This window comes from Miniopterus schreibersii (assembly GCF_964146895.1).
Source record: "Miniopterus schreibersii genome assembly, chromosome: 22".
NCBI lineage: Eukaryota > Metazoa > Chordata > Mammalia > Chiroptera > Miniopteridae > Miniopterus > Miniopterus schreibersii.
The window spans coordinates 5826985-5845341 of record NC_138124.1 but is presented as its reverse complement, the minus strand read 5'-3'; the positions used below and the strand labels follow the sequence as shown (position 1 = coordinate 5845341).

The following is an 18357-nucleotide window of genomic DNA, read 5'->3' as shown; positions in this document are numbered from 1 at the left end:
GCCCTTCAGCTTGCAGTGTACCCTTGGCCTAGCAGCTGTGCTGGCAGGAAGTTCAAACTCAAGTGTTGGTCTGTAAGCACATATCAGAACTCTGGGTGTGCATTTCATCTACTAGGTGTCCCAAAAGAGCAGGGTTATTTTACCACTGGCAAGTAACAGTGATATCCAGCTAGACAAAAGGCGAGGACAGAGTCCTGCTCTGAGCAGGATATCCTTTACAGTATAGATAGCTTCTCCTTAAGGTTTCTTTTATCAAATCTCATTTTGAAGACTAGAAAGAACTTTTTCGTCTCACTGAAGATAAGCCCCCTTTGCCTTAAATCAGGCAGTCTTGAAATTTTTTCCTAGATGAAATAAGCAAAAGAAAACTACATTCTCAACAGTGAAAGGATCAATACTATTTGAGCAAATTAGGGGGGGAAATTTTATGGAAAACCATGATGACATGATTGAGTTGAATGTTGGAAATAGGAAATCATGGTGAGAAAGTAAAAGACGGTTCAGTCCAGTGAGGGCCTTTGGACCAAATCCAGGGCCCCGGATTCACCACAAGCCTGACAAGCCAGGCGTGGCTCCTGAGCCACAGGGTTCTTTGTATAACTGCCAGGTTGTCAGAGAAGTTTTTCAATTTGTGTTTACTGCCAAAATGGTGTTTATAAAATTATGCAGAAATCCCCAATGAAATATAAATTAAAAGCTGTCAGCTATGGACTGAAAATAGTATAAAAATATATCTGATTTACTTTACATTGAGCTTATTTTCTTGGGGCTGATGAAGTAACATTTGGTACTCAGACCACATTTACAATGTCTAAATAATGAGAGGAGTGCATTTCACTCAAAATTATCCCAGAAACTCTTAAATATAATCTTTTCTTGCCCTTCGACCAAGAATAAAGCACTTATGGAATGCTTTATTTTTTTTAATGGAAGAGACATCAGAAAGGCAATCTGTAACCTGTGACTAATTTTTACCTCCCTCCACCAGAGACAGTTTCTCCGGAAGCCTTAGTAAAAAAGATGCCCAGTGGAAAGAAGCCCATGTGGACTAAGAGAAAGCACATGACCTTCAGAATCTATAAGTTCAGGTTCAAGCCCCAGCCCTTCCATTAACTAGCTGTGCAGCTTGGGCATGTTGCTTGATATCTCTGAACTTTGATTTATTAATAGGATACAAGGAAAATGCTTAAGGACCTAGCATAGTGGGAAAACCTAATAGCCATTAGTTTTTATTCTTCCTTCTCTGCCTCCCGCGCCCTAAATAACTGTGACTCATAACTTAGCCTTTTCTTGATATCTTGATGTTCTCATTTTTAGCATAAGCTAAACTACACTGATTTGTAGTTAATAATTTCAGAGGAAATAAAGGTGAGTGCATCTAATAATGATAACATGAGTGTCACACATGGTGCCATGTGCACTCTCAATCTCTTTTCTTGTGCCTCAGGAATGATGTCACATTTGTCACTGCCTGCCTCTTTTTCATATTGCTGTTTTGTAAACCAGTAAACCACAGCTTGTTACAGTTGCTTGTAAAACCAGAGTCTGTGGGGTCTGCTTAGTCATCCAAATTGAAGCCCCTCACCCAGAGTTTGTATCCAGCTCATGATCTGATCAAGATCATGATACACTGCTGATCTCTCTGTGCATCAGTCCTAAGTGTGAACAGAAAGTCCAGATTTCCACTTGTTTGAGGAAAGCCCACAACCTGAAATACAGAGAAAGAACTCAAAGAAAACAGAGACCACACAGGGAACAAAAGAAAACCTTAAAAAAGGATAATTTCTCAGTGATGAGAAAATATTATATTCATGAAACAAAACCAAGATGTTGTGAGAACAAAACGTACAGGGAGCCAGAAAGACCTCCTGAAAATTAAGAATATAATTGAGTGCAAAACTCAGTAGAAGTACTAGAAATTAAAGTTAAAGAAATCACCTAAGAAGTAGAACAAAATACAGAGATGAAAAGGAGAAGAAAATATATATTTAAAAAAATTAGAGGCTCAGTTCAGGACCAAAATCCAACAGAGAAAATGAATGGGAGAAAATTAGCAAAGAAATAATGCAGGAACTGTCCCCAAAAGTGGAGCACATGACTTTCAGGTTAAAAGAACATGAGTTTTTGCACACCAAATGAAGAAAGACCTACACCAAGGTACAGGAAATCAGGGATTAGAAGTTCTTTCAAGTTTCCAAAGAGGGCAAAACAGGTCATGGACAGAACATTTGGAATCAGATTGGACTTCTCAACAGCCGTGAATAGAAAACACTGAAGCCGCCCTTCAAAACTCGGGAGGAAAGTTAGTCCCCGCCAAGAATTCTATATCCAGTCGAACTTTCAGTCACGTATAAGGATGGAATAAAGATATTTTCAGACATACAAGGTCTCAAAATTTTCTTATGCACCCCTTTTTTAGGAAGTCGTTGGAATAGATCATACAACAAAATGAGAGAATTACATTGGGAAGTAAAGGTGGCATGGAATCCAAGAAATAAGGGAATCTGGCCCAGGGGAGGGGTAGAAGGAGATTTTAGGATGAAGGTTGGAGGTAGAGCTACCCAAGGTCATCCAGCCGGTGAGGGCAAAGCTGAGATTTGAACTCCACAATCTGACTTCACAGCCAACTCTTGAACAGTCAGATGGCCGCCTCTAGAATTTCAAAATTATTTATGATTCCCGAAATTTTCCACATCATTTCTGTCCATTTTTGGTGGTTTTATTTCAACACAATTACTGTATTTATTTCCATCTAGGTTTGTGTTCCAGATGAAAATAATGCTATTTTGGGGAGAAATACAAATAAACAAGTGTTTGAAGGTCTGACAACTGGACTTCTCAGAGTCAGTGCTGTGGTTTTTGGCTGCCTGATTGCCAGCCGACCAGATGGAAACAGCCGGCCAGCTACACCACAAATATCAACAGAAGGAATGAAAAGCAAACCCTCCCAAGGTGATTCTTTTAACAGTCGCGTTCAGGACCTCATCAGGTAAAATTGCTAGATTTTCAAAAACTTTCTTCTTTGTTAAAAAAAATGATATTAAGATCATCTAAATCTCAGAGCCCATGTGATGGCAGTGGTTCTCACGACACCATCCACAAATTCCTGGTGGAGAATATACCACATTTTGTAAAGAGAAGGAAAATCTTGTTAGTGAAAAGGAATATAGTTAGCACTCATCCGTCATTCTTGATATTTAGATATTTAATATATGAATACGTTGTGTCCAAGGTTTTATAACTTTCTTGCAATCAGTTCTTTTCAACTCCGAGAATTCCTGAGAATTTTTCTATCCCAGATCATCTCTGGTTATATATCTGGTTCAGACTCAAACAGTAATAATAGCTACCATTTATGGAGCACCCATTATGTGTAAGGTATTATGGTAGAGGCTTTTCAGCCCTGTAAGTGTAGGATTTGTAATTCAGACTCTCTAGGTGAGGAAGTTGGTTAGAAAGGGTACTGTTTTGATTATAACCATTGAGCAGGTTGATAATTAGGAGTAGTCTTTCTTTTGTTTTCCAGTAGATGGTGCTGCAGCGCAAGTTGTCGTCGTTGTGCGTGTGTCATTGCCCCCCCCCCCCCACCTGAGCTACTTGTACCTGGGGGGCAGAAGCATCGCTGTGGGTATGGGAGTAGCAGCCTGGAGTGACCCAGAGGTGGGGTGGTGGGTGCCTCTGCTGAGTCTTGGTTGCTCAGGTCTCAGAGCACCACAGCCATGGCTGGGGCAAAGGAGTGTCTGGGTTTGCGAGCCCTCCACACGCTACCTGGTTCCCTATGGCCGTTGGCCCTGCTATGCTCTGTTTGGGAAGCCAGAAGCTCTGGCTCCAACTCCGCTGCTGCCCCTGTTACCCTCCACCAGGTCACTGTGTGGTGGCTGCTCCCAACCCCTCCTTTGCTACCTCATTTGATGGGGCCACTGGCTCAGCCATGGCAGCCAGGGGATCAGGGCTGTGTGCACTGTTCCTGTCCTTTCCTCATCCTGCCTCCTCTGCAAGTTTTAATACACCTGCCCTCAGATATACCAATGTGTGCATTTCTCAGGCATCTCGGCATGTCGATCAGGGGAACATTTATTGGTTTATAAATGACCTACTGGTTGTAAATTTAAGGGAACATACAAAGGGGTCATTTCCCTCCACCATGGTGCTGACATCCCATGTGTCTGTTTTTATGGCAGGACCATCCTGTTTTTATTTCTATAGTTTTGTAATATAGTTCTAAATCATAGAGTGTGACACCTCCAGCTTTGCACTTGTTTGTCAGGATTGCTTTGGCTCTTTAGTGAGTTTTGTGGTTCCGTGCAATTGTTTTTTCTATTTCTGTAAAAAATGCCATTGGAATTTTTGTTAAGGGATTGCACTGAATCTAGATCTGAGGCTCCAGTCATAGCATCTGGACTCTTTCTTTTCTTACTTTTGCTGTCTCTGCTTGGTTTCTTTCTATAAGCCTATGTTCTCCATGTAACAAGTAAGCTGGCTGCCGGTAAGCCCCAGACTCACATCTGTCGGTGTAGATATCCCCAGTGGAAAGAGATTCTTCCCGTGATCATATGTTACTTTCACAAAAGATGCTGAGTGGCCCTCCTTAGGTCTTGTGCCCATTCTGGAACTTGCTACTGCTGCCTTGATGGTGAATACTTAGCCTGCCCTGGAGCAGAGGCTTGCTGCTGCTCTCACAGGAGGGCACAATATTAACAACCCACCAGGGCCACCAGGAAAAGGAGAGTATGCTGGGTATATGATAACAAAGTTGTCACTCTCTGCTCCCTGCTGGGATTGTTGGGATAATTCATTAGGATGATTAATGTAAACACACTTTCCAAATTGGAAAGTTCTGTGCAAATATAAAGGTTTGATTCTGTTAAATCAGATTATCATGAGCTCCTCAGTGTGTGCATGTGTCTGTCTGTGAGTTTTTCTTGTTATAAGAGGATAGGGCTGGTGGCCATTATTTCATGCTGCCCGGTGTTAAAACTGGAGCAGCTGCTCAGTAGCCCAGGGAGCACACTCCTGGTGTAAAAGAAGAAAGCAGACAGATCCTGCGCCTTCTGTAAACTTGGAAGAGGCTCTGAACATGAATAATTCCCCAGATTCACTTCCTTCTTACACAGAGGTGATAGGAATTAACCTAGGAGCAGGCACATCGATGCCTTCCCACTATCGCTGAAAGTTAACCCATTGGTTTTTCAGAACGGCTGTGTTTGAATGTCCTGTCCTCTTCATACGTGTAAATGTGGTAGCACTGAATCAGAAAAAAAGTCCAAGCTAAGGCGATTGATCAACAAGGTCATTTATAGTCTTAAAATATTGTTTTCAGTGATTGCTGCTTTGTAGACTCATAAAAGAGCTACTGTTGTTCATCCACCTTAATAAAACAGCTCTGGAAAACCGTACAATAGGCTTAAAGTGACCTCTTAAATGTTATTGTCAACTCTCAGAGCTGGTAACAGAAAGCAATTAGATTCTTACCGTTTATTATATACTTAGTAGTGTTAGAGTTTTAAAAAACAGGGAACCTCCAATTGGTATTAGAAGTTTAAGTTTGAACAGGAGTGTGTGGGCAGCATCATCTAGTCTTTCAGATTCCTGCACTCCAATGTGGCTCCCTTGGAGCGCTTCTCAAGAGAGTAGAGGTCGCTATAATTCATTCCTACCATTGTCAGACTCTTTAGACCAGTAAGGATGATCAGGTAACCATTTTCAGTCATCTTTCTGGAAAACCAGTGTTAGAGTAACCAAAAGAGAGAAGAAAATCACATAGAAATAGCTGATTAATCAGAACTAAATCTTAAGGAAATTGTTACTTGAGATGCTTTACTCAACGCTGTGTTGTGTTTGCTTGTTTGAGGGATCTAAGCCTGTGTTTGCTAAATTTATCTTTAACGGTGAAGGTGTTGCCAACCCGTGCAGGTTGATAACACACATTTTTCCTCCTGTAGCTACGTGGTGAATATTGGTCTGATCGACAAGCTGTGTGGCTGCTTCCTCTCGGTCCAAGGCCCGGTGGACGAGAATCCCAGGCTGGCCGCGCTCCTGCAGCACGCGGCAGGGCTCCTGCAGGGAGCCTGCACGCTGTGCTGGGCTGTCACCGGACGGTAAGGCGCCTCCCTGATGTCTGTCTGGACTGAACTTGTGAACCGTCTCTTAAATTTTGCCCATCTTGGGGTCACTTCATAGGGAGGCAGGTGGTCATCTTGGCCTCTTCTTTTCTTTGTCCTACCTCTGTCCGTATTGGCTTCCCATATTGAATTTGGCTACAACCTCCAGTCAGAGTCACTTTTGCCTGTTGGTGTTGTAAACTTGACTGTCATTGATGGAAAAGACCTGAGAGGCCAGCCAGACCTCTTACCCTGGGATCCAGAGGAGTCAGGTTGTTCTCTGAGCCAGTGCGTCAGTGACAAAGCCTTGATCAGATCAGGCTGGGCCCTCAGCACAGCACAGCCTTAGGGTGCCGAGACTGCTCACAGCTGCTAGATTGGATTATTCTCCCCTTTGTCCCTTGTCCCACGGTATCCCCCTGAATAAGAGAAGGACACCATCCAAAAACAATAGCTCCTTGAAGTCACACGTGACCCATGGGCATGATCGTAGCCAGTGTGACTTCCGCTGGCTTTGTTGGCTCTAGATCCCACCCTGTGGACTGTCCTCAAAACTAATTCTCCAGGCCGGGCGAGGAAACCCCTCCTGTTCTTTTCTCTCCCCTCCCACCAAGTAAGAATCGTTGGCAATAGTTACTCAGTGTTTCTGATAGGAATGTGACTTACCTCTCAGGTATATTGAGGATTGTCAGTAAAATAATTTCCTTACAATTAAATTGTGGAAATTATATTTCTAAGCTAAACTACAGCGACCTGTTGAAAGCACTTGGTTACGTGTGTTACATAAAGTTTTAGTGCTAGGTCATAGCCATGCCTGGGGAGAAACGTAGTGTGACCATTGTGATGTTGGAGTAATTCACACAGTGCCCGTTTGGGCTACAGGATAAGCCCCTGCAGCGTCCAGGAAGGTGTGTCCTCAAGTCCCATTTGTGACCAGCAGGAATCAAAGACAAAGAGGAGCCAGAGGCCTTCAAAAATGCCTCCAGTGCGCTGACCTGGCCAGCCTGAGATAATTAAGTGCCCTAATTGAGAGCACGGGGCTTTCAGTAAACACTGCAGTCTGCTGGTGGCCCGCCTTTGTGATAGCTATTACCACAGATCCGCCTCTGCACTGCTGGCATTGTGCCCTTAATCTTCTCATTTTTACCTGGGTTCCCTGAAAGACCACGTGGGTGTCAGAATTTATGCTGTTAACCCTTGCTTCAGTATGGGGAAGAAAAGCACCGCTGGGTTTTGAACAATGAACTTGCATTTCTTTAAGTAAAAATTGAAATTGTGATCATTTCGTAAAAGGATTGATTTTATGTTAGGATTACTTCAGAATTTTAATATGGGAATTGTTCACAAACTATCATTCTTCATCACTTAAACAAAATTCAACAGTCTGTAACAGGACTTTCTGAAATGCCTACTTCTTTGGCCTTCACTGTTCTCAGTTTTCCATTCTTGGTCCTACAAGACAAGGAAAGGATCGTTTTCAAATCTCTGGGCAGTGCTTCGTTGAGGCTCCTTAGGTGCTGGCTCCTGAGCCCAATTGATAGGATCAGAACAGTCCTGACCGATTATAAATTGCAGCCAATCCAGGCCATTCACTTAGTCTTCAGTCATTTCTAGATTTGCAGCTGCACCAGGCTCCCCAGCAAGAGGGCCAGGAAGCAGGGGGTCCATAGTCAAGGAGGTTACTGCCTCATCTCTGCCTAGAAAAGCAGCAGCTTGTGAATCATAGTCAGTTCTGATTTGTGAAGACTATTCTGAATTCTGCAGTATTTTCACACAAAAAGATGTTTGTCTTTATGTGTATTTGTGGTTTTCATTTTCATATCTGTCAACTACACTAACAAAATGGGTTCTAGCCAAGATCCCTGAAAACCTGTGTCATAAAAAGATAGGAATGGTTTGTAAGTTAGCCCATTAATTATGTGGGTATAATTGAGTGCCTCTCAAGTGTTTAAGGGTGCTTGAAAACCATTTGTTCAAGCAAAGGTAAACTTTAACTGCGCCTGCCTGAATTATTCATTCATTCATTAAACAAATATTTATGTAGCACTTGCTCTGTGCCAGGCCCTGTGCTAGGCGTGGGAGAAAGAAGAGATGACTCAGGCATCTCTCCTGTCCTCAGGACCTTGTAAGCTAGTGCAGGAAAGAGTTACCTAGCCCCGTACCCATGGTGTAAGAAAGAGCGGTACGGAGGCTGGAAGATACTTGGGGTGCACTGAGCTCACTCCCTGGTTAGTACAGCGTCATTGGCAGGGTTCAGAGGATTAAATATCAGTCTTACTTGAAGGAATTAGCTGTTTTCTGGAGCAACTAAAATTTAATCTGGTCCTTGAAAGATAAAAAGGGTTGGAACATTTAGAGTTGTGAAAAAGGTAAACAAAGAAAACAGCATAATCAAACACATCAAGCAGACAAATATGAAGGATAGATAGAGGACTTACTTTAGCTGGGTTTTGTGATGTGTTTAGTGGTGATTTTAGTGCCTCCCAGATGATTATAAGGTTCAAATGAGACAATAAATGTAAATGTGTGAACTATAGACAATGATTTGCTGAGATACAGTGGTGTCAGGGAAGTGACATGCAGAGAACCATACTTTGGAGGCATGAATCAGGTATCATGTGAAGACTATTACAGAGATGGTAGAAAGTAGAAGGGACTATTAAGAGTCATCTGGGCAGGAGGCAAAGGAATGGGGAAAAAAAGAACTTTCTAAAATCTTCTCATAGTCTCTTTTTATGATTGGTATCCGTCTCGCAGACATTCAGGCTCCAGACTGTTCGTCTCTGTCTCATTTCTTCCTTGTACCCCAGATCTAATCTGCCATCACATTCTATTCACTGGAAGGAACCTTAAAGTCACCTTAATCCAGTCTTCCATGCAGGTTTGATTCTCTTCAGTAACCTCATCCAGATTATATTTGACTGTCTCCGTTGACAGGGAACTCATTGCTTGCAAAGGGAGCCCGTTCTGTCATTGAGCAGTTTTAGTGCCTGAAAAGTCTCTCCTTATGCCAAGCTGTGATGTTTGCCCACTGCTGCCTGTCAGTACCAGTCCTGCCGGCTCCTCAGGAACATGCCGACCATTCTAACCACACTCTGCTCCCGAACTCCTCTGGTCTCCCCTATCTGCGTATCCTCTGCTTTTCTTTTTCTTCCAGTTCCTCTACCTGTGTAACAAAGTACTCCAAAATCTAATGGCATAAAACAACAGCCGATTAATCTCAGAGATTGTGTGTCAGGAATTCTGTCAAGATATAGACAGGATGGCTTATCTTTGTTCTCGGTGTCTGACCTCAGTTGGAAGACTTAAAGGCTGGAGGTTAGAACCATCTGAGCGCTGTTCACACACGTCTGTGGTTCATGCGGCTCCTAACTGGGGACCTTCCCATGTGGGGTCTCGCATGTGTCCTTTAAGGACACACTTGCAATTAGCCCCCTGCTCTAGAGCTTTGGGGGGCAGGATCTCAAGAGGAAAACCCTTGTGTGGCATGTGTTGAAGAACACAGGTTTGGGAGTCAGAAAATGTGGGTACAGTTCCTGTGCTTCCAGCTCTGTGACCCATGGCAGGTTCTTTAGCTTCAAAGCCTATCACCTCACATTATAAAAGCGATCTTGTCGTTCTTCCCTCATGGGGTTAGGGCAGGGGCAGGTGGAAACTAACACGTGTCACCCTGAACTCCTGTCTAAGGTGCTATTCTTATATGTATTTGTTATATCCCACTTTGCTCCAAAAAGATTTGAGCCAGCTCACAGAAGTATAGAGTGGGGCAAAAGTAGGTTTCCAGTTGTTCATACGGAAAATAATACAATAATTAATAAATAATACAAGAATAAACTCATGTACTCACAACTGTAAACCTACTTTTGCCCCACCCTGTATAAACATTTTTTATTTTTTAAAAACATGAAAAATGAGAACAAAAGAAAATAAATAGGAAAAAAATAAATCAAGTCAGAAGCAAGTAAAATTGAAACAAACCATATCGATAATAAAACATTTCCTCTTGGAATTCCTGCCACCAGTTTCTACCAGGAATTTATATTTAACATGTCAGATTCTAAGCTTATTGGCTTTCATTCAAAGTTGACAATTCCTCCGAACTACCTTACTTCGCTGGTGGTTCTGCTCATCTGATCTGATTTTTAGGACCCAAAACCTTACTTATTTTTAACTTCTGTCTCCCAGAGTCCAATTCAGTCATATCCAATTCAGTCAGAGGTGTTTTTGCCTCAGAAATATGAGATGGAACCTACTTCTATACCTCTTAATATTTGTCTGTTTGTAATTCATAAGTTTCCTTGTCCTGCGAATATGTTTTATGTCTTCAGATGAAAAGAGTTCCCTAAGGAACAAGACTAAATATCCTAGAAGCTCCCCTCAGGCACCTAGCACCAGCCTAGAAACAAAAAAAGAACTCAGGAAATAGCTGTTTGACTGGCAGTTAGAAATGCCAGCATGTACCATTGACCTGTGCCAGGGCCCCAGTTCCTAGATCTGCTCTTAACAAAAGAGGAAGAGCTGCCCACTTCTCATGTTCCTCTTTCTGGAAGGTAAGGAGATGGCCAGGGCCCTCATTCCTTTGGCATTCCTTGCTGAGATCAAGCCTCCCTCACTTCCTTCCATTAGTTTGGCAAATCTTTATTCAGTACTATTTCTTGAGCACTTGCTATGTGCCAGACACTTGTCAAGGTATTGGGGACCCAGTGATGAACACAATCCCCACTCTTACAGAGCTTATAGTCTAACAGGAGACTAACTATAATCAGATGAGGCAGGGTTTCTGGGGAGATGACACTGAAGCTAAGACAGAGTTGATCAGGTAAAGATGCCAGGACACAGTGTTCTAGTTGAGCAGAATAGTGAGTTGATGGCACCCAGACATCTAAAGTGGTATGTTCTAGAAACAGGGCAGTACAGTGGACTCTGGTGAGCAAGAAAGAATGTGCTAGGAGATGGAGTCAGAGAAGTGAAGGCCAAGAGATGAGGCCTGAGAGATCAGGAGTTTGGATTTTTTTCTGAGTGGGATGAACAGCTGTTGGAGGAGATGAGGCAGAAGAGCAACATCATCTGATTATTAGAAAGTAGAAGGGGCCCCTGTTTACTCTGTGTAGTCTGGGTGGGAGGGGAGTGCAGTCACCAGAAAGCCCCTGAGGTGACCATTTTTCCTCTAGAAGCAGGTGCCTTCACTTGGCAACACAGCAGAGTCTCTGGCAGAGCTCCTTCAGCCTCACTGCCAAATCCTAAAGATAAGACAGGCCCAAAATATCAGCTAAACTAGGCAAAATCAGCACAGCACCTTTGGCTGTTTACAGTGACTGTGAGGAAGCTGAAGCTACAGAGGTCAGAAACGTCCCACCAGAGGGGCATTCCTGGACACAGCCTTAGCCTGCAGGTCCCAGACCCAGGACCACATCTGCTGTCAGTCACTCATTGCTGCCTTCATTCCCACCTCGCTAGTGGATACAGGTTTGCTTTCCCAGAATATCCCAGTACATAAGGGCCTGAAGCCATAATTCCCTTCTCCTGGAACAGCGAAGTTCATGTTCATCACTGGGAGAATCAGAGACTTCACACCACCCGCTCCCAACTGTGCACACCTCGGAGTATAGTTCTCTGGGTTCAAGGACTAAATGAGAGGGTCACACAAGATGCCTCAGGGATTCTAGGACCAAAAGAGTGAACAGGCCCAAATCCAAGACACTAGAATAGCCGTCTAGAAGGTCCTCAGCACTGAAGGAGATCAGGGTGGATGTTACCAAGCCAGAAATCCCAGATCCAGGGGGGTGACAGGAAACAAGCCAGGAACAAACAGGAATGGGCTGTCGTGTCTGGGACTGTCATAGCTGCTTTTGGGGGCCAGACAAGACCTGAAACATAAGTGGTATAAAATACCAAGTTTTGGATGGAGGGCACTTGAGCCATGCCCATACAAATTACTACATTTTTTGCCCAGCTGTACTCTCCTTTAAGGCAGGTTTTCAGGTTCTGTGCAGGAGTATTGATAGTTTTTACTAACTGAGTCTAGCTTTTAATGAGCAGAAATGACTCTGCCACTAAGATCTCTAGTCCTAGAGACCAAACAAAAACAGTTTAGAATCCAGTAAAACTGAGATCTCAGAGTGTAATATACAACATTTCAGATCTGATTTTTTTATATTTCCCATGTATTTTTAAAAGAAAACTTTATGCCTGATATGAATAAGGCCTTTTACCTTTTTTATTATAAACATTCAGGCTTAAAGTGATTGTAACTGACAGTTAAGACCAACAGAAGCCAGTGGCCTGTTCATGGACAAATTATCTGTATTTCAGACTAAATCATAAGTAAACATTCTCTCAAGTCCCTTCAGGACTGCATTAGCCCTGTGCAAGCCAAATGCACAGACAAGCCTTGCCCCCCCTGCACCCTGCACTACTATAAAATGAATAGTCTTTTCCACGAAGCAGTGTCATAGGCCTTTTGAACCACTTCCATCCACATCTGAGTTCTTGAATGCTTGCTTAATTGATTTTTCTGAATGAACATTTTCCTTTCATCAGTAGAATGTTGCAGAAGATCCTGGGATGTGCTGCTTTATAATCTGTGATTAGTATTTCCCTAAATAATGGGGTGGGGTAGGGAGAGGGGGAAATAATCGGATGACTTTCCTTTTTTTCTTATATTTATTCTTTTGAAGAAGTAATAGCAGTGAATTCATGTCACTTGATAAGTGCTTGGAAAGATTAAGTATTAGAGTGCTTTAAATGTTAAAGCTCTATTCCTGTATATCTGCATGTGAACATGCTGACAGTCTGTTTAAAAACAGCACGGGGGGGGGGGGGGGGTCAGCCTTCTCAATCACAGAGCAGCAGAACTGTTTTCAGCAGCAATAATGTCACTCATCCCCCAAGGTCTAAAGCCTATTGGGAATTAGCTTCAGGGAGAAATGTCTTCTGACTTGTCACTGGTTCTAAAAGGCAGTCAGTGCTAAACAAACACAGACCCCTTTTTGGAACCTATATAATAAACTCAGACACATTAGTTTCTGCTCACGTCTCCAGTCAGGGTCTGACCCCTAACTCGCTAGCTGTGGGGGAAGGAGGGGCCAGCGGACACGAGCTCACAGTGTGCAAGGTTCCGATGTGCCCACAGCAAATAAATGTTATTTCTTAACTTTTTGTTTTCATTGAGTCCCATAAGATAGAAAGTGTCTCTCCATGATGCTGCAAGATTACATTACACTGTGTACTTTGTTTCACAGTGTTCAGTTCATTCAGGATTTGACATAAGAGAAGGCATGGAGAGAAAAGAAGAGGTCATCCTTAAAAGTCCTTGGGGACCCCCTGCCCCTGCCACCAACAAATTTGTATGACCTAAAATGTGTCACCTAAATTGCTCTAGATCTCAGTTGCTTCATGTATGCATTCAGAAGAACAGTTCCTTCTCTACTAACTGTGACAAACTAAGGATAAGATGAGGTGAAAGGTGGGAATGTGCTTAGCAAGTCCTGCCATGTAGCTGAGGTGACTATTTCACAAGAGAGCCACTTCCTCTCATGTTCTTAGCAATATCAGAAATAGCGGACATTCAGGAAATAAACGCTTATTATGGTTGTGAATAAAACTCTGCTTTGGTGCAACTAGCAAATTACAGTGAATAAAATAATCCCTTTGGAAAAAATAAGTTACAAATTAGAAAAATAGACAAGATGTAGAAACCTGCCAGCCAGGACTTGAGTGCTTCTGGGCAAGTTAATGAGATAAGCCCAGATCTTTAATGTCTCTTTTCCAGCCCAGATTCCAGCAGCAGGGAACAACAAAAAAAGAAAATAGGGGGAAACCTGTATTTGTGTTAAAAATCGGGACTGCCCTGGCCGCTACAGCCAGAGAGTTAAATGGCTTATGGTCTCAGGTTTAATTCCCAGTCAAGGCACATGCCTGGGTTGCAGGTTCAATCCCCGGCCCCAGTCAGGGACTTGCGGGAGGCAGCCAATCGATGTGTCTCTCTCGAGTCAATGTTTCTTTTTCTCTCCCTCCCTCCCACCTTCTCTGTCTAAAAATCAATGGGGAAAAATATCCTCGGGTGAGGATTAACAAGACAGAATTGGGACGGGCATCATCCCATGCCAGGAACATGATGATACTTCTGCTCATATTTGCAGATCAGAGCAAATTAAAGGAAGACACTGAGCAGGGACTGGTAACTCCCCCTCCTGAGAAAAAAGGTGTGTCCTGTAAAGGACACAACTCACCCTCTTGGAACAGCACTGAGAGGCCTAAGCATTGGTGCAGGGCTTAGGACAAGTGGCGACAGCAGCTGCAGGCCTCAGATCTTCTCAGATCCAAACCCAGTGAGAAAAAGTGAGAACTTCTTTCCAGATGTTTCAGCAAAAGTATCTCCTTCCATTCCAGAATCTTCAACTGGCATCCCTCAATGTTGAAAAGTCAGAGAAATAAAATGAGCAGGTCACCTTGGGCCTCCACGTGCTTTGAGCCAGAGTGATCAGGGAGGGCCCACCTGGAGCACGTTGGCTATGAGAGTAGCAGAGGTGGTTCCTCAGGGAGAAATCGGTGTAGTTTCCAGGAAAAAAAAAAAAAAGAGTGAATGAGTGATTGGCAGCCTCATGTACTAACATGGCAGGTTCTTGATCAGTAGGTGCTTTCTGTAACCTGAGTTTCAGAGTGAAGCGGATGTAGCAAACCCTGGGGCTTCACTGTTGATTCTAGGAATTCATTTCCCACCGGACTTGCTTCTAGCTCACCCACAGCGCTGCCCCATGGTTGCTGAGCCGACTTCCTGGTCATTCGTGTGAAGCCCATCCAGCACTTACTTGTTCTGGGAGTCTGGCCGCCATGCCCTGCCGATGCTCCTTGATGATGAAACTGTGCCCCCAGAAGGTTGCAGTGTCCCCCTACCACAGGATCCCAGCACAGCCCTGGGGTTTTGAGGCCTCATGCTTTCCTAGTAGCTGCCTCCCCTAAGATTCCATCCTTTGTGTACCCAAAAAGGAAGCCATGCTGTTTTGGTCTCTGAGTCCCCTACAGTTCTCATGGACTCTGGCCACTTTGCCCACACCTGGCATCTAAACAGAGTAGGGCTACCTAGGCTGCGAAGGGCAGTAGACCGGTGGCAGCCTCAGCCCTTGCTGCGAGTACTCAGTGTCCACAGCAGCGTTATGCCTCGAGGGTTCTTGTTCCCTTATTACACAACCCAGGTGGTTTGCTTTTAACAGTCTGCTTGTCTTGTTCCATATGACCTATAAACATGCTAACATCCCTTAAATAGATTTAAAGAGTTGAATGTTTCTTTGTCAGGTCATACAGCATATTTGACAGTAATCGCCAGGATCCCACAGGACTGACAGCTGCTCTTCAGGCCACGGACCTCGCTGGAGTTCTGCACATGCTCTACTGCATACTCTTCCATGGCGCCATCTCGGACCCCGGCACTGCCAGCCCCAAGGAGAGTTACTCTCAGAACACGGTCCAGGTGGCCATTCAGAGTTTACGTTTCCTCAACAGCTTCGCAGCTCTTGATCTGCCTGCTTTCCAGGTACAAAGCATCGGCTGGTGTTAGTATTAACCAGCCCCGAGTTCATGTTTCAGTGTAGATATGACGTGAGGTCTTCTTCCGGACTGAGCATGAGGAATAAATTATGATAAAGGGAGTTATAATATGTACCATTTATCAAGTTACTGTCTTCTGGGAACTGTGTTAGATGCTCTATATCTGCTTTCTCATTTATTCTCACGACTACCCTGCAAAGTACTAGTATACCCATTTTAGAGATGGAAAAGCTGGCAGGTAAGTAATTTGCTGAAGGTTACACATGGCTGAGCCAGGACTGGTATTCTTATTCTCTGACTCTGCTACTTATAAATCACCTGTCTTTATTTCTTTAGATGAAGGTGTTATCCCATCAACTTTTAAATATTAAGGAAAGTAATGGGTTTTTTATATACACAGAACCAGAATTGGATAAATTGTTTTGATTGATATGACTTTCTATGGATGATTTAACTGATTTTTGCCCAATGTAAAGGACCTGTGTAGTTAAATGTGCAAACCCCTTTAAATTTTTATAGCTAAAGAAAGAAAAATTGCCTTATGCTATAACACCAGACTGCCAGCTTAGAAACAGGTTTTCTTCATGTAGGAAATTTAATTTTCGAAAACACCGAGCCTTTGGAACAGAACAAGCCCCAAGAAGTAGACTTTCTCTTTCAGTTTATTAACTGTCAAGTGATTTCATTAGAAAAGGAAAACACTTGGCAGATGATGAACCCATAATGTAGATGAAGTTCTTTACTTAGAGGGAGGAAGGTTATAGAGATACAAATGTGTGAAAATGGTGGTCTGTGGCCATTCCAAGCTGGAAGAAACACTTCTCTTATGTAGCTAATGAAAAATGTGCAATTCTTGTCCTCCTGTCTTTCTGTTACACTCATGTCCTGCTTTATACACTTAACCTTATATCAGAATCAGTACAGGGGGACCTGGATTCCGACGGGCCTGATCCTGAGCCATCACTCCCAAGTCATATCACCTCAGAAAAGTCCTTTGAACCCTTAAGACTCAGGTTTTCATCTGAGAATAGAGATTAAAAATACCTAACTCACCTTGCCAGTGTTGCTCAGTAGTTGAGAGAACGCCCATGAACCAAGAGGTCCCGGGTTTGATTCCTGGTCAGGGGACATGCTCAGGTTGCAGGCTTGATCCTCAAAAGTAGACGTGGAGGCAGCCAGTCGATGTTTCTCTCTCATCGATGTTTCTATCTCTGTCTCCCTCTCTCTTCCTCTCTCTCTAAAATCAATGAAAACATATTTTAAAACAAACAAAAAAACCCCACCTAACTCACAAGTCTGAGGATTACATGGGATTGAACAAAGGACTGTGCTAGCCAGCACATAGTAGGCCCTCAAGAAATGTGGACTGACGCAGCTTGTGGAAGTGAAGTGTTACGTCAGATGTTGAGTCAGAAAGTTCAGTGTTTCAGGAGCATGGCCAGTGCTCCCCGCAACCGTCTTTGAAGCTGCAAAGCTGTGTGCTTGTTTTGTGTGAGACTTCATCATGTAGTAGGAACAGGTATTTCATTAGAATATTTTCCTAGCTTGTTCCATTTCATTGTATACTAATAAGGCTGTCAAAACATTTCTCCCTTCAGCAAAGAGTGTGCTTTCACTCTGAATTCATGTTGGCACAGATGGCCCTGAGATCCCGGATATTGTATATTGCATAGTCTGACATTTTTTACAATTGAAGGTGGTCTCAGGAAACAAATCAATATACTGACTAGGCAATTAATTCTGGCTAAAAAGGAAATATAGGTTCCTTGAAAAATTGGTTTAATTTTTATATTCAAACTTACATGCCCCTTGACCTGCTCTTATCAGTGAAGGTTAAACAGAGGGCACTGGGTCACAGCATGCTGGACACAACTAATTAAATAAAGGCTGAGCTGAGAAGGTGTCACTGCTTGATTTAAAGGAGCAAAGGCCTCCTGAAGTCTCTTTGGGGCCTGAAGAACATTTTGTCTCAGGGCAATGAAACTGAGACAGAAACACTCTTAAATTCCACAGTACTCACTAAAGAACTGTGTCTCACCCACTGTTAGTTAGGCAAAGTGCATTCATTGAAACTTCCAAGCCGCCACATATCTGACCTGCTTCAGGCTGGCCAAGACCTCAAATCAAAAGATGAGTTTAAAATGCTGCCTTTTCCCGTCGCCAGCAGTGGGGCTTCACTCCAGTGTGGGCTGCGAGCATTTTCTATAGGCTCGCCTCTCCCCTTTGCCCTCCTGTCGCTCTGTCTGTTTGACATGTTTATTAAATAGAAGCTCCGGGCTGCACAGACAGACCCTGCTCTCCTCCCTCGTGCCCACCACCCACAGCCCTGTGCCTGTCTTCAGAAAGGGCCCTGGAAGCCTCAGAGCTGGTGTGTGGGGGGGTGGGCTTCGTGGTTTGTTTTGGGGGGTGAGAGGGGGTGGGTGATAGTTGGGGTTTTTTACATTCTTTTGGGAGCCTTGGGTTTATAGAGCTGTGTGTTTGAATAACAACTAATTGTTATTTATCTTTCCTTTCTATTTGAACTAAGTAAATCATTAGAATTGTATTTGTATCCCTGTGTACAAGAAAATACTTTCTCCTTCAGGAAAAAATAGTATTGGAAGTTAGCTAAATGGTAGATTTATAGGAGGTTTTTAGTATTTTGATATCTTCCCAAATTTTTCAGTGAGACTATTTGTACAATGAGATAAAATGGCTTCCTAAAAATGGA

The 18357-nt window shown here is 43.3% G+C and overlaps 1 protein-coding gene across 4 annotated transcripts in view; it reads left to right on the top strand.

Moving 5' to 3' along the window:
• Nucleotides 1-18357, top strand: part of SCAPER (S-phase cyclin A associated protein in the ER) — a 149466-nt gene that overhangs the window by 109686 nt on the left and 21423 nt on the right. For all 4 annotated transcript variants that reach the window (XM_081124700.1, XM_081124698.1, XM_081124699.1 and 1 more), the window contains exons 26-28: nucleotides 2757-2989; nucleotides 5943-6098; nucleotides 15396-15633. In XM_081124700.1, coding sequence (XP_080980826.1) covers nucleotides 2757-2989; nucleotides 5943-6098; nucleotides 15396-15633 — 627 coding nt within the window. The remainder of the gene's footprint in view (nucleotides 1-2756; nucleotides 2990-5942; nucleotides 6099-15395; nucleotides 15634-18357) is intronic.